This window comes from Rosa chinensis, chromosome 5 (genome assembly GCF_002994745.2).
Source record: "Rosa chinensis cultivar Old Blush chromosome 5, RchiOBHm-V2, whole genome shotgun sequence".
NCBI classification, from domain to species: Eukaryota; Viridiplantae; Streptophyta; class Magnoliopsida; order Rosales; family Rosaceae; genus Rosa; species Rosa chinensis.
The window spans coordinates 88,699,532-88,715,271 of record NC_037092.1 but is presented as its reverse complement, the minus strand read 5'-3'; the positions used below and the strand labels follow the sequence as shown (position 1 = coordinate 88,715,271).

The following is a 15,740-nucleotide window of genomic DNA, read 5'->3' as shown; positions in this document are numbered from 1 at the left end:
AGGTTTCTTCACATGATTTTTCACAGCAGATCCTGATTGATCCATCTTGAGAATTTCTGTCTTAGAATGTTAGAACCAATCAGTCTATACATACATGAGCAGTATATATATGAATACAGATATGGAATATAAACAGAATATATAGCAGTAGGTGATCAAATTGAATTCAAATAGCATTAATCCGAAATTGAAATTTACTAACTTGATTAGATAGAGACCTGTAATGCAGTGTCCTAAGACAGAAATTCGCCCCCACTTGTGCTGTAGTTTCAGACATCTATCTAGAGGATACAACTATTTGGTACAAGTTCTTGTGCAAGAACTTGACCCTAACGAATTCTACTTTATGTTTCTCAGAATAACTTTGAGAGGATGAAGAACAGGATTTTTCGATTATGAATGATGACTTAAGGTCGTCCTTATATAGAAGCCAAGACGAACAATTGCGTCAACAGTTGTTTGACATTGTTTGATTCTATCCGTTGTAACTGTTAGATTTTATCTGAAAATTGAACAGTGAAGCAAAAAATAAAATCAGATTTAGTCAAACCGAGCCCAAGAGCCCCAAAGGCCCATCTTTTGACATTTATATATTTGCATAATCCAACCAATGGGAAACCCACTAGAAAATTCCACAAAGCCCACCTCTATCCATGTCATCAATTTACTTCTTTACATGGGAAACTCGCTATAAAGGCCATTTGCCTTTAAAACTTCTTCCATGTGGGAGTCCCACAAGTTCCAACACGTGATTCAAGTGGCCAACCCCGGGTTTCCTATTGATGTGACAATATATGACGTGACTGTTGATGTATTGGGCAAGTCTGAAGTTGTTCCACCGACTATATCAGTGTTTCACATTGTGGAACAAGTTGGACTTGATAGTTTGGAAGCTACTATCAGACAGAAGCCATGTGCTATCTGTTGTGAGAGCCTTGATCACGTTTATGACGCAGAAGAAGGGATTATTCGCTTGCCCTGCTTGCACCTTTTTCATGCAGATTGCCTTATCCAGTGTTTAAATGATCATGTGCATGTGTGCCCCCTCTGCAATTACCCACTGCCTACTGTGGAACTTGGTGAACCATCCAAACCCTCGGGCAACTGGATTGGCGTGTGTTGCTCGTGATGTTGGCATGTGGTATAATAACTGTTAAGCTTCTTTGCAGACTATTAAAGCGACCCTAAGAACAAAAATGATGGACTCATGATTAAGGTTTCTCATTCATGCCGAATTGCCTTGTTTCCTAAGAGCAAGTTCACCCGTAGTCAAGAAAAGTCGAGGTCGAAAAGTCGAGGCTTCGACTAGTCAAGTTGCTGTTCACTGCCACTGGACATGAGTTTCCACCCGTTTTCTTTCTTGACCAGTCAAAACTGTTCACTGTTCATCCAATTTCACTGGAAATTTTCACAAGGTGTAATCCTCAACTTAAGGATTGGATAATAAAGTACACGACACGATGAGTTTGTAGAAATTTTTCGGACACTCGAGCTATATGTTATGATTTTCAGAAGTTTTGGACTAAAGAAATTATTAATGGAAAATAGAAACTTACGTGGAGCGATCTGAGCCATCCAATCCTCCACTGCTAAATCCCAGCCCTTGAAGCAAATTAAGCTTTGTGTATAAATAGCCCTTGATCTGATCAAGGCTCTAGATCACTCCAGAAGCAACCTGAAGCCTCGACCCGTGAATGGGGAAACTGCGACCCGACGCCGCGATCCGGCCAGTGCTCCACCGTCAGGCCACCTCCGACTGGTGCACGGCCACTGATCTTTTCCTATGGTCGTCGCCGTCACGTTTCCGGTCACTGTTCGCTCAATCGTCAGCTGTGGAGGGAGAATCGACGGTGAGAACATTGATACTTTGTCGGCGGGTTCAGAGAATTCCGGCAACTTCGGCCACCATTTGGGCTGCATGTGGTAAGAAAATTGATCTTCTCGTCATCCTCTACATGTCTGTATGATTAGTTTTCAAATTCGATCAGGTTTTAATGATTTCCGTTTCTGGGTTGGTTTCTACTCCGCCGTGTTCTTCAACGCCGGCGACTTCTCTGGCCTTTCTAGGCTTCATTTCTTGCTCGGCTGCACACATAGGCCAACAATTGAGAAGCTTGTTGAGCTTCTGGTGTGAGAATCACCAGTTCATCATCATCCTGGTCTAAACAAGGAATTCTGGGAAGCAGAATGGGTTGCAGTCGATTCTCAAAGGTAGATTTATGGGTTGTCTATCGCTGATGTCAGCCATCCGGCTTTGGGCCGAGCTGGCGTCTTCTTCAACTGGTCATAATTTTAGTCAGGGCGTTGCCTTTTTTCTTGGCCTCGGTCAAGGAAAGCCAAACCTTGGCTGGGTAAAACTACACCGGTGGAGGGATGATTTTCCCCTTGCCCGGTCAACACATCATCAATCCTTGCTGGTGCCCGGTCAAAACTACACCGATGGACTTGCTCTAAGGGGAAGTCTTCCCCTTGTTTTGTACAAATGAGATTTTGATAAATATTATTGATTACAATGGTCAATCTGGCCTATGGTACCTCTTTTTGTTTCCACTGGTTGCTATCTTCTTTATATTTTCCTGTTTACTTGTCAGCTTGGCGGGTGATGGCGTCTTAACCAAAGGGTCCTTACTTTTGCTACCGAGAGGTACCTTCTTTATTCAGTCCTTGCTTGTTGGTTTGGCTAGGTAATAGTATAACTTTATAATTTGCAAGGGAAAACAATGTGATGATCTTAACCCTGGTTATTTCTCCCTTCTTTTCTTCTCTAGTTTGGAGTCCTAGTTTTTATTGTTACTTTAGATCGGGAGTCCAAATTAGAGAACAAAGAAATGATGTATAGACATGGAAAAACCCAGAGTATTTTACTTTGGATTTCCAACCAGATAGCTTTCCCTTGCAAATCTACTGCATATCAGATATATATGTGCAAAATGATGTTTCTTTGGATGTCTGAAGGCACATAATAGGCCAATGGATAGTCATTGAAACTGGTATCGTGAAGCAACTGGCTCAGAGAGAATTATGAATATATGAATCTGTGGCTATATCAACTTGCATCTTAGAATCATGTGGCTTATTTTGGTGTCAGAATCTAGGTTACTAGAGGAAAATCCCATTAGCCTCTCAATCGAATCCATACATTACATTGAACCCGCTTGGATTTGCATGTCCACAAGTCTAAAGAGAATAAGAGCAAGACTCCGATCTACCATTCTACCAGATTTCTATGACAAAAAAAAATATCAACTAGATTTAATGAATCCAAACCCATCACCCAAATCCTAGAATCTAAACCCAAATTTTACATAGATACACAAAAACCTCAAAATCTGTTTCCGATCTAAACCTTGAGCTTGAATCTAAACTGGTACATCTTCTTAGATAGGTTTAGGGGCAGGAATGTAAAGCAAACAGAGACCGACCCAAAACCTAGATTCAAGAACATGTTCTCGGCGAAAGAAGGCAGTACCAGATTTTTGGGTTTTGAATTTCTCGCTAACTGCGCCAAACATGGTGAATGAGATCATCAGAAGCCCGTACCAGATTTGACTCTTGCCATATCGGGGATTCGGGGAAGAAGAAGAGATAGAGAAGAAGCTGATTTTATTTTATTTTATTTTTTTTAAGAATAAAAGCTGCCAAGTTTAATAATATTAAAAAAATGCGTTAATACATGAAGTGATGAAAATATCCCTTAACTTGTCATAAGAGTTAACACCGTCATAGATGACGTGTACGAAAATTGGGTAGGATTGGAAACTCCTAGTACAAATGTGATAATTTCAAAAAATTTGGTACAAAAATTTGGAATGGGTCTTATGGGTACTGTTTGTATTATTTTTTCCTATTGTTTAAATAAAATGAAAGTGACCAAAAGTCAAGATTGGTTGGTTAGTCCACTTGGTACTCTTGTCTATAATCTAATGACATGAGTTTGAGTCTCCTTGTATGCATATAAGGGAAAGAGATGAAATTGTAGGAAATTATACTTTTTGGGACTATGAAGCCCAATTATACTTTTTGAATTCTGATTAAATGAGTTTGATTTTCCTCGTAGCAGTCTCCTTGTACACAAGCATTAAGGAAAAAAGATGAGATTGTCTGAATTGATACTTTTTAGAATGGTGACACCCAATGATACTTTTTGAATTCCTTTGACATAAGTTTGAATCTCCTTGTACTCAAGCATTAAGGGAAAAAGATGAGATTGTCTGAATCGATGCCTTTTGGAACGGTGAAGCCCCATAGAGATGTGAAATATCACAAGCTCAAGCGTAAACTCCAAACGATTTCAAAGAACCGAACAAATCATCCTTAACCACCCAACTATTTCTAGAAATAATGGGAAAGTTTCACAAATGATCACTCAATTTTCGAATATATCACTTTACTTATTTAATTATTACTCTATTAATCATTTTAGTCACTTTGCTAAATCCTCTGCTAAAATTTCAGTTAAATACACGATATTTTTGTAAATATGCATTTTTAGAGGGTAATTTTACCAAATTCTCACTTTAGTCAGTTCTCCCTATCATTACAATTCAAACTTCTCAATTTTTCACGATTGGTTGGATGAAAATATTCTTCATATTGTGGCAAAAAAAGTTTTTCTTTTTTAACAAAAAAATTAATGGAGTAACTAAACTGTTTTTCAAACTTGAGTGACTAAAATGATATACTAAAAATATGAGTGACCAAAGTATTGAACAGATAAAAGTTGAGTGACCTTTGTGATATTCTCTAAAAAAGAATCAAACAAATTCTAAAAAGAATCGAACATATCATTTGTACCCCCAACTATTTTAAAATGAATCGAACAAATCATCTATAACCCGCACCAAAACAAAGGCATTTATACATTAGGATAACATATCATCCGTGCATAATAGAGACTACAAGCAGTTGTATTCTAGGAGAAATAGACAAGAAATTGAACCAATCTAATCAAATTAATAGGAGATATTTTTATGATAAATAGTATCTAATCAAAGTCCTAAAACTAAGCTAGGAAATCCATTGAGACGGGTAATCAACTGATTATAAAATCCATTCACAAAATGATGAGAGCATTTTTATGCGATATTATTATGGGAGATGCTCTAATGAAGACTTTTAAATCAACTGTTGGATGAGTGTATTCAATTTTAGTTGAAATATTAATTCTACAGCACACATGTCATCCAACTTCAATCCAGTTCAAAAAATTCATTTGTTAACAAATCAAGACATTAAACTTTATAATTGCAAAGAACAAGAGAAATAGTGCATATCTTCATAGCCATTAAAACGAAATTGGGTAAATATCAGCAATTACCCAACTTTGCAGTTGAAGAAGGAACACGAACTATCCATCTCTAATTATCGAGATCACGCCCAAAACGCATCATCACCTTGTCGAAAGAGGAACTAAAAGAAATTCCTTTCATTTAATAGAATTTTCCTGGATGATTGTAGCTGTGTATGGTTGAAAACCAGAGAACAAAGGGTATATGAAATAGCACCCCACCCAAGAGAAAGAAGCTAATGCATCGTGACGACACATAATAGATGGACAATATAGACAGCAACAATCTGCATTCTAGGTGACAGTGTAAGAATTAAACCACAAGAACCTCAACCAAGACATCACTACCCTGTAGAAGCCCAAAGAGTGAAGAGGTACAACAAATACAGAAGCTAGGATAGAAGTTACCCGATTTGAGACAATCGAAACCATGGAAGATGTATCTCCCGTGATTAGTGAGAATACTTTAAGAGGGGGCCGTGTGCAAACAGTTGAAGTTTAGACATAGAAGGGGCTTCGTAATCGGACCAGCTGATCCCAGAAAAGTACATAGTTCCTCCAACTGAAAGTAGTATGAGTACAGGGGTAAGCAACCACAGCCTCCTCAAGATATGTCTTTGAAGTATCGCTCTATCTCGACTAAAAATGCACAGAAAGAGATATATCAATATGAAGTAATCGCGCGCTAGAGAATAAGTGTAAAATGCAATGAAATCTTACGTTTCAGAAACATTTAATGGATGTCGTTCTTGATTTTCAATTGCATTCCCTTCTTGCCTATGAGTATGAACATGTGGCTCTGTCTCGACTACAAAATGTAGAGAAAGAGATATATCAATATGAAGTAATCGCGTGCTAGAGAATAAGTGTAAAATGCAATGAAATCTTACGTTTCAGAAACATTTAATGGTTGTCGTTCTTGATTTTCAATTGCATTCCCTTTTTGCCTAAGAGTATGAACATGTGGCTCTGTCTCAACTACAAATTGCAGAGAAAGAGATATATCAATATGAAGTAATCGCGCACTAGAGAATAAGTACTGTAAAATGCAATAAATCTTACGATTTCAGAAACATTTAATGGTTGTCGTTCTTGATTCTCAATTGCATTCCCTTCTTGCCTAAGAGTATGAACATGTGGCTCTGTCTTGACTAAAAAATGCAAAGAAAGAGATATATCAATATGAAGTAATCGCGTGCTAGAGAATAAGTGTAAAATGCAATGAAATCTTACATTTCAGAATTATTTAATGGCTATCGTTCTTGATTTTTAATTGCATTCCCTTCTTGCCTAAGAGTATGAAGATGTAGTGGCACTCCAAAGATAGAGAAATAAGAGGGAAGTCCAAAGCCATGAAAGCAAACATGTGGTGGCACTCCAAAGATAGGGATATAAGAAGGAAGTCCAAAGTCACGAAAGCGAACGTGTGGTGGCACTCCAAAGACTGTAGGGAAATAAGAGGGAAGAACAAAGTCACAAAAGCTACGCTTTATCATTGAGAGAAGATTCCTTTGAGAACCATCAGAGTTGTCCTTCTTGGAATCATCAAACCCATTCTTCTTGGAACCATCACCTGTGCCTGTGTTCCCAGACATTCTCCTTTGTATGCTAGAGACCTAGAAATCATTGAAGCTTTGTATGAATATGACGAAGGAAGTTGGTATGGTATAATCAGGTCTGAGAAACTATGTGTGAATTTCATGTACTTTAGGCTAGGTCATATGATTTGGTATCTGTTTACTGAAACAGGAAGGGCTTACGTTTTGTTTTGATCAGTGGCTTTTGTTTTGTGTGTCTTTTTGGAGTAATTTGGAACAAGGATGTGTTGAATTTTGATCCGTCATTAATGGCTATTGTTAGATGCTAGTTATGACTAAATTTGATGAGGTAGTTTTGGTTGTCTTGAAGAACGTTATTTTAAGCAATCAAAAAGTGCACTTCCCTCTTTTCTTAGAGCAACTCCAACAGCTTTCCCATATTGATTTTTCTCTATTTTAGGAAAAAACGTGTCTCGTTTGCTCCAACAGATTCTCTATAACTATCCCTATTTTAGGGATAGTGAGGAAAGAGAAAGCAAAATTTCCTAAATTTATAGAATCTCTAAAAATTTAATGAAGAATTATGGAGATTTTAGAGATAGCTGTAAAATAGGGAATCTGTTGGAGTTGGAGAAAAAAAATTGCTTCAAGCTTTGACTTTTGCTTCTTTATACTTATAGGGAAGCTGTTGCAGTTGCTCTTAATGGCTTCAAATATTTCCACTTCCTAAGTAATGTTAGAATATTGTTAGAAGAATGCTTAGTAAGCCAGCTAGGTTAGAGGCAGGACCGACCCTGAGGCCATCTCAGGTCACTGGTTCCTGGGGTCCTCCGGTTTGTCTACTTACTCAATGCATACTATATCTATTTTTATTGAAACCACAACCATGAAGGGAAACAACAGCCCAGTGGGCAGCTTTTTTGTTGTATTTTTTCCACCCAACCAAGGTTTGAAACCTAGCTTCAGTTGCTGGGTTAGAATATTTTTTTTATTTGCACGATAGAATAAAGAAACACACATTGAACTTTTTCTTTTCTTCATTGTTTCGTCCAATGAATAAAGTATTACTAGACACCTAGAAAAATTTACTTACAACACTTAAAATCAATTTATACGAGATCATATTTGCCTCAGGCCACACAAATCTCAGGACTGGGCCTGTTTAGAGGTCTTACAGGCTGTTTTGCCAGTTGTTAGAGGGTTAGAGAACAAGTTGTATTAGTTCCTCTTCTCTGACCTGTATTAATGAAGTCATTTTTTTCCTGAAAAGTTAATGAAATTCTCTATGGAAATCTTGGAGGTTTCTTCTACAATTTGTGCTTTAATTCAAGCTTTCATAGTCTGATCACCATTGTTATGATGGTATCAGAGCTCTAGAGCTCACGCTATTCCATCATGCTTCCCCCTTTGATCATCGTAGACCTCTGAATTGTGATACGTGGTTGTGAATCATAGCAAGTGGTTTAGACAGTTCATGTATTGAAGCTTATAGAACTGGATAAGTATATCAAACAGGCACAAGCTTGAAGATTGGTTTTCATTTGGAATAATTGCTGTATTGGATTTTATAGTTGTACTTTCTTGGAAGATCTGTTCTCCGGTGTGAGTACGGAATTACGGGATTGTCAAGTGGTTCTTCATTGGAGTAATAGTTATGTCGCAGTAAAAGTTGTCAAGAGATATCTACATTTTCTTGAAAATTGAACATGCATGTCTAAGAAAACAATAGAAAGAAGGAATAGGATATTGTCAACTGGGTTTCAATTGAGGAGTCATTTTTGAACTGCTTTGATATTATCATAAAAAAACGAAATATTGAATTATTCCCCTGTCTCTTGTTATTTCTTGAAGAAAGAAGTGTTGAGCATAAACAAGCATGCTAATTTCCTGGTCAACGATACATTAGAGGTTTACTCATGCTGATGTGATCTGCCAGCTGTATTGCTGTAGTTTCCAGCTCATTATTAGCCTGTAATAATTTCTTTTGTTAGTTAGGAAAGTTAGTTAAGTCTTGGTTCAGCTGGTTACTATATATAGGTTGGATTGTAATAATTCTGGTTACGTTTTCATAATTGGAGAGACTTCCAGATATTTTCTGCTTTTTCTCTCTCATTTTTGGTAAGCTTCTTCTTCCTTCTCTGTGCTCTTTAAGCTTTTGCATCTACGGCTACCATGTTATCAAACGTACTAAATTTGTTGGAAGATTACCTTCAATTCTTGAAGGACTGTCTGATATCAGCCAGTTGTTCATACCATCGAGTCTTGTATTCTTACTAAGCTACAAGTGCAGAGTTGTCAGCGGCAGTTGAAATTGTTCTTGTATGTGCGGTATTGGCTACTACTCAAGCTCAGCTGAAAGGTTTACTCAACTTAATTACTATCAAGCTTGATGATGGAAATTTGATGAAGTGGAGTTTTCAAGTTCGGTCAATGAGTCAATTCCTTTGGTAAGTGGAGTTTTCTGAGCTGGATTAGGAGTTTGGTAAGAAGTGGGGACCGTTGAGGTGGTTTGAAATTTGATGAGGATTGAGGAATTGGGACAGGATGAGGAGAGGAAAATGAGTGAGCATATTTTTCATTGAAAAAAGTAGGGGTCCAAGAATGAGTTGTATGAGTTCCTTCCATCTTTACCTGTATAGAAGTTGTTTAATTTGTTATAAAATTCTTTAGAAATCTCGGAGCTTTCAACATTTTGTGCATTTGTACATGCTTAGTGCTTTGATCATTTTATCACCATTGTTATGACGGTAATCTATGCTCTAATATAATTCGGATTCGAGATTCATAGCTGACAAAGATCATTCAGGTAAGGTTCATCTCCTAAATTAATGTTTAATTTTTTGAATTTGTCTATCATTTGCAACGACTTCTTCTTCAGCAAATATCCTCCCTTGAATTCAATTTTTTTTATGTGACAATCATTGCCGAGAACCTCTCTGTCGGCTCTGGCATCTTACAAGACAATATGAAAGTTCGGGATTTTATCAGAACTGCAATGATATCTTAATATTGTTTTTTGATTGACCACACAATAAGAACAATATATTCAACACAAAATTATGCCTCTTTTAGTCTATGCATGAGAACTGAGAGTAACTCGAATGACATCTTTGTTGCCAAAGAAACCACCCATGGTAGTATTTCACAAAGCATCTCTAAGATATACATACTATAGACCATTGCATAAATACCATAGCAAAGCACAAAAAGGCCTAGACCAGTATAACGAGAGTTGCATAAACAACCTTCTAATTCTACAGTCGAAACCAGCATCACCAGTCCCATACTGAATATCTTGCAGGAGATGACTGTCTTGGGTTCACAGGTACAACATCAAGTCCCATACCAGATCTCTTTCAAGAAATGACTGACCTCGCATATTGAAACAAAGCAAAAGCAACATGAACTTCAGTTATCAGGCTTGGAGCACTTGACAGTGTACGTACAATCCAACTCTCCACACCAGTTCCCCGTGCTATATATACTTGACCATAAATCTGAGATTATCACTCACTCACTCTCCCTCTCTCCATTTCAGCTGTAGAAATGTAGTGAAGATCAGGAATTCTAGACACGAACATGAATAATGGATGTATCAAAAGCAAAAGTTAAAACATATGGTTTTAATAAATAAAGTACAGATGACCATATTAACCAGTTACACCTGTAGTTTCTACTATTGTATGAAAGGATAAAGAGTTGTGATAAATAATATACGACTATCTTCATCTACTTTTGTAAAATTCAAATGCTGGTTTGTTTAAAAAAGAAAAGAAACAATTGAAACACTGAAGGAAAATAATTGAACAGCCAAATACAAGGTCAATGGTAAGTTATATAAACAGCAGAGGCGGCTATGCAAGATGTGCATGAGCAGCGTAGGCCAACGCAGTAGGCCTGAGGGTTTTGATGATGAATTAGCCTCTTGCATAATAGGCATAAACTGTCGACACAAGGGGCAGTCCAGACACCTCTCCAGCCAAGGGACAATGCAATCTCCATGATAAAGGTGCAAGCAGGGCAAGCGAATAATCATCTGCTCATCATTATCAATCCCTTCAAAGTGATCAAGGTCCTCCCTACAAATAGCGCAAGTTGTATGTCTATTAGCTTCCTCCAAACTATCAACTCTCACTCTCCCCAAACCCTCAATATATGATGTAATTGCATTGTTCGCTGCTTGCAGAGTCAACTGCTGTATCCTCACTATAATGGGAAATTCAGGGACGGCATGATAAATTGCCCAAAATATTTCTTGAATAATAGCTTCATGTTCATCTTCTGGGACGCGCATGCTGGAAAGATACCCGGCCACAATCTTTCTATAACCAACCATTTTCGATAATGCCTTGAAATCGGAGACAGGGACAATAAATCGTCTTTCAGTTACCCATTTTGGTTCATCATAACAAAGGCCTCTACAAAACTCATCCCAGCGGACAGTTGCTGTTTGCTGGTAGAGTTTTACTCTGATCGGAACCATGTCCACGCCGGACGGGTCAATCCAACGACGACAGCTATGAATTAGTTTGAGGAGCCTATAATGTATCGGTGCGGTTCTTGCTCTGATCCAAAGTCTCTTACCTTCTTGAGCAACCCCAGAAAATTGTACTGCATTGCAATAATATAATGGTTCCAGGGTGGAAATGTCCATGCTACATTGCATAATCGAGAATGGAGAGTGTCAGTAACTTGTAGCAAAGTGTTTACCCGAGAGTTTAACAGTAGAAATCAAACACAAGCTTATTTATGGATTAATCGGAAGAAAAGGTTAATTCTTTGAGAAGACGCTAGCATATACATATGTTCCCGCAAAGACTAATGAGGTTTATATATGACTAGCAACGCAAAATAGAAATCGATCACCGAAAGAAACAAAGCGAGTAATGATTCGACGTAATTTGATGGTGAGAGATATACTTACTTGTCCAATTGCTGTTATCTTCGTCCACAGAAGAGAGGACTTGTCGAATTTCTCTGTTGGATTTGGGGGAAAATTTAGGGTTTCGAAGAAGGGGAAGGGGGCGAGGAGAAAGAAGAAGAATGGGTTTTTGGCTTTTACGAATAATACTTCATGGAACAATATAAAAGCTTTTATTTTCCGAAAGTTCTAAAATACGTTAATTTTAGGAAAATTAATCTCTCTTACTCTATTAAATTTATGGATTTTCTCATCATACGTAAAATAATGACATAATTATCAAAATACACTTTAAATTTGACAATAATTGTTAATTTACAGTTTTACACCTCCAACTTGCAATTGGGAAAATTAATCATTTTGATAAAAATTGTCGATTTGCACCCGTCCCATCTATTTATTTATTTATTTAGTACAATTTCATCTACTCATTTACTTATTTTCGGCAATTCTTGCCAAATTCAAAGAGTTAATTTTCACAATTGCAAATTGTTTGTGTAAATTAACAATTATTACCAAATTTAGAATGTATTTTGACAATTATGCCTAAAATAATTGATTTTGTATCGTAATACCTAATCAAGCTCCTTTTTTGTGTTTTTTGTTTTCTTTTGGGACTATTGTGCCCTATTTCCCTTTGTTACACAAAGATAGAGCGGAAGAGAGAGAGTGAGGTCACCGGAGTGTTTGCCGAAACCTCACCGGACTTTGCCTAAATCTTACCAAATATCGCGTTGGACTTTGCTGGAACCTTGTCAGAGCATGTACATGGAACATAAACGATGAATTCGGCATGAATTTCATCTACCATGCAACATACAGATTCTAAAATAAGACCCTAGTAGTTATAAATTAGTTAATACATACAAAGTAATGACAGACTGAATTGAAGCTCTAGTTTGCTTTATAATGATGATTTAGTTTGTGATTCGGCATGAATTTCATCTACCATAGTACCATGCAACATACAGATTCTAAAATAAGACCCAAGTAGTTATAAATTGGGCAATGATATAGGGCCTCATTAATCAATAAGGCCTAAGATTTATGGCCTCAAATCCTAGGTGTCATGCCATGTAAGCAAATACTAATTTTATTTTCAATTTCACATAATATATCTTGCCACATCATACTATTGCAACACCAACTTTACCCTTTTATATTTCCTTTTAAATGTTAGGGGTGAATCAATTACATTAATGAATTTAATTAGGTGACGAAAAAAAATCTGCTATTAATTATGTATTAATTTAAGAGATATGTCTACAAATTCTTTAACTAATATTTTTCTTCATTTATTTAAATTCTTTCCTATAATTTTTCTTTCCAAATAGCATAAATATATTGAATTAGGTGTCAAGAAATAGGCAATAACTTTATTGATTAATTTCATCCAAAAAAATAGCATTAATAAATTGAATTTGGAAAATACATATGTCTAAATTAAGAGGTAAGAAAAAAAATTTCATGTTAGTAGCATTCATTAATTATCATCTACAATCTAAATATAAGGAAAATAAACAAATAGAAAATAATAAACTAAAATATAACGTTTAAACCCTAGCTACATAAAGAGAAAAGAATGAACATAAGAATATATATAATGATATAACTATGTATTTTTCACATTATATTTTCAAAATTTACATAAACGCAACAAAGGTTGAACTCATATACATGTGTTATGCAAATCTATTGATCAAATGTATGTGCAAATCTATTGATTGAATTACATGAAATTTTTTCTATTCTTGACATTGTTATTTAAATCTAAGCATGAGTGTAATGAAAAGAAAGAAAAAAGACAAAATAATTTTTTCTTTTAGAAAAAAAATCAAAATAACTTAGAGTCATTAGATTTTGGAAGGCTAATGATATTTTTCTCAATAATTACATGGCATGATTTGACAAATAAGTGATGTGTGTAGGTGACATGACATAACACCTAATATTGAGGCCATAAATCTTAGGCCTCATTGAGGCCACAAATCATTTTTCTTAAAAATTCTAGTAGTTAATACATACAAAGTAATAATGACAGACTGAATTGAAGCTCTAGTCTGCTTTATAATGATGATTTAGTTTGTGACAGAGCATCCACATGGAAGTTGGAACATATAGACGATGAAGTCGGCATGAATTTCATCTTGCATATACGGGAAGGAGTTCCATCAAATATTCAATGGGCAGAAATCGATTTTTTTCTTTTTTATTCCTAACAAAATTAGCGAGGCAGTCATTCTCATAAATCAAATGTACAGTTTTCGATCAAATTCATCTAAAGGAATCATTTATCCCCATGCAACATATAGAATCTAAAATAAGACCCTAGTTTTCCTAATGGGATCATCTACTATATGTCGATCATTCTATTCTTGTTGAAGAGCAGGAGCACCCGTCAGCTTGGCCTGCGAGTTTCAAGAGTGAAAAGTGGAACTTGGGTTTTGGAGATGGAATAGTATCCAAGTAAAGTCCGATCTCATCATCCTTGTTGAGATTTAACAACTTCACAAAGTCATGTGTCCACTTTCCGTTGAAAACGAAACTTCTCGACGATTTCAAGTATTTGAATATCAACTCATACTCCTTTTGCCGATCCTCGTCGAACACAGTAACTTCCAAACCCACTTCACTCTCCATCCTTCCTACCAAGTCTTCATCAAAATTAGGCAAAATATGGCTTTTGACCATATCTTTTGGCAGCAAGAGCCTGCTCAGGTGTCCGAGGTCGCTTGGCGTTAACTTCTTCTTGATGTTGAACATGGCCGGGTCACTACGGCGCACCACCGGCCTTTGATGATGATGATGATCACTAGGACCAGCAGTAAGCCTAAGAATGCTTTCGTCGTCATCACGTTCGGCTACTCGGTTTTCTCTCATCTCCTTCAACTGATTATCATGAACCGGCTGGGTGGTTGACACCGGAGAAACCCCCAAAGTAAGACCAAGACAGCTCTCGTTGTCATTATCTTTATTTTCCAAGGCACTTCTTTTATTCAGCTCTCTATTATTCTGGTGATCATTCAGTACTAGTTTTCGACGTTTGGGATGATTCATAGGTGCTGCTGACTCTTCCTCCACCGGTACTAGTTCTTTTCCTTTTCTCTTCTTTGTGGTGGAGGGCAGGAACTGCCACCAAGAATGATCCAGAGTGAAAGAAGAAGCTGCAAGGCAAAGTAGTCGGTGGTGTTCCAATGGATCGGTACTACTATTACTGCTACAATTAGCAATTGATGGGCAGCGCAATTCACCTCCAGTTAACTTGTCAATGAGATTGAGGGTTTTCAAGGGTTCCTCCATCATTCTAGATTAAACAGACAGAGATACTTACGGCTAGAAGGAGAGAGATATCAATGGATGGCTTTGTGAATGATGATTGGAATGAAAGTGAATGAAACTGAAGAGCAGAACCTGGCTACTTATAATTAAGAATCTTCAGCATTTCAGGTTGTGATTAGGAATAATTTTCTTTACTTTTGAACTTAGGAAAGAGCCTCTCCGTTCCCTAGTATCAGTTGGTAAAATTGATTTTCAGTTTAGGTAAGTTCATACTCTGTTTTCCTAGTTTCAGATGGTATGTAGTTTCAAACTTTCAATTGGTAGTGTGTTTAGGTAAGTTTATTATTCTCTGTTTTCCTAGTTTCAGATGGTATGTAGTTTCAAATGGTAGTGTGTTTAGGTAAGTTCATTCTCTGTCTTCCTAGTTTCAGATGGTAAGTAGTTTCAATTGGAAGTGTGTAGAAGCTGTAGTTTTCAAATTTTTTACGATTTCATCTAAATGTTCAAATTGTTCCTAGGTGTTAAGCACTGACCGGCCGATAAATAGTTTTTAAGTACTGCATATTATTGGTGTAGTAATATTAAGAAGTGGTCTTTGATTTTGAATTAAGCAGATTTTTAAATTGAACTTCACAGGGGGTAATTTCCTCTGCAATTCCAGCTGGTATGGTTAGAACATCTTGTTTTGTATTTTCAAGATTTATTTTGATTGTGG

The 15,740-nt window shown here is 36.7% G+C and overlaps 3 protein-coding genes and 1 long non-coding RNA gene across 4 annotated transcripts; 2 read left to right on the top strand and 2 right to left on the bottom strand.

Moving 5' to 3' along the window:
* The first annotated feature begins 721 nt into the window (after nt 1-721).
* On the top strand, nt 722-1,129 carry LOC112164433 (E3 ubiquitin-protein ligase RING1-like). The gene has a single exon (XM_024300625.1). The coding sequence runs from the start codon at nt 722-724 to the stop codon at nt 1,127-1,129; it is 408 nt and encodes a 135-aa protein (XP_024156393.1).
* Nucleotides 1,130-8,886: 7,757 nt separating this feature from the next.
* On the top strand, nt 8,887-10,539 carry LOC121049591. The gene is made up of 3 exons (XR_005800835.1): nt 8,887-9,631; nt 10,127-10,263; nt 10,364-10,539. It is a non-coding gene; the product is annotated as an uncharacterized LOC121049591 (long non-coding RNA).
* Nucleotides 10,041-11,886, bottom strand: LOC112201566. Its single transcript, XM_024342474.2, has 2 exons — nt 11,750-11,886; nt 10,041-11,480 (listed from the first exon to the last, which is right to left on the bottom strand). Exon 2 carries the CDS (start codon nt 11,477-11,479, stop codon nt 10,586-10,588), a length of 894 nt encoding a protein of 297 aa, XP_024198242.1. The 5' UTR covers nt 11,480; nt 11,750-11,886; the 3' UTR covers nt 10,041-10,585.
* A 2,224-nt stretch (nt 11,887-14,110) lies between these two features.
* Nucleotides 14,111-15,678, bottom strand: LOC112201768 (B3 domain-containing transcription factor ABI3). The gene has a single exon (XM_024342687.2). The coding sequence runs from the start codon at nt 15,047-15,049 to the stop codon at nt 14,111-14,113; it is 939 nt and encodes a 312-aa protein (XP_024198455.1). The 5' UTR covers nt 15,050-15,678.
* Between the last annotated feature and the right edge of the window lie 62 nt (nt 15,679-15,740).

Coding starts and splice junctions, on each gene's coding strand:
- LOC112164433 (XM_024300625.1), top strand. CDS start 722: ATGTGGGAGTCCCACAAGTTCCAACACGTGATTCAAGTGGCCAACCCC.
- LOC112201768 (XM_024342687.2), bottom strand. CDS start 15,049: ATGATGGAGGAACCCTTGAAAACCCTCAATCTCATTGACAAGTTAACT.
- LOC112201566 (XM_024342474.2), bottom strand. CDS start 11,479: ATGGACATTTCCACCCTGGAACCATTATATTATTGCAATGCAGTACAA.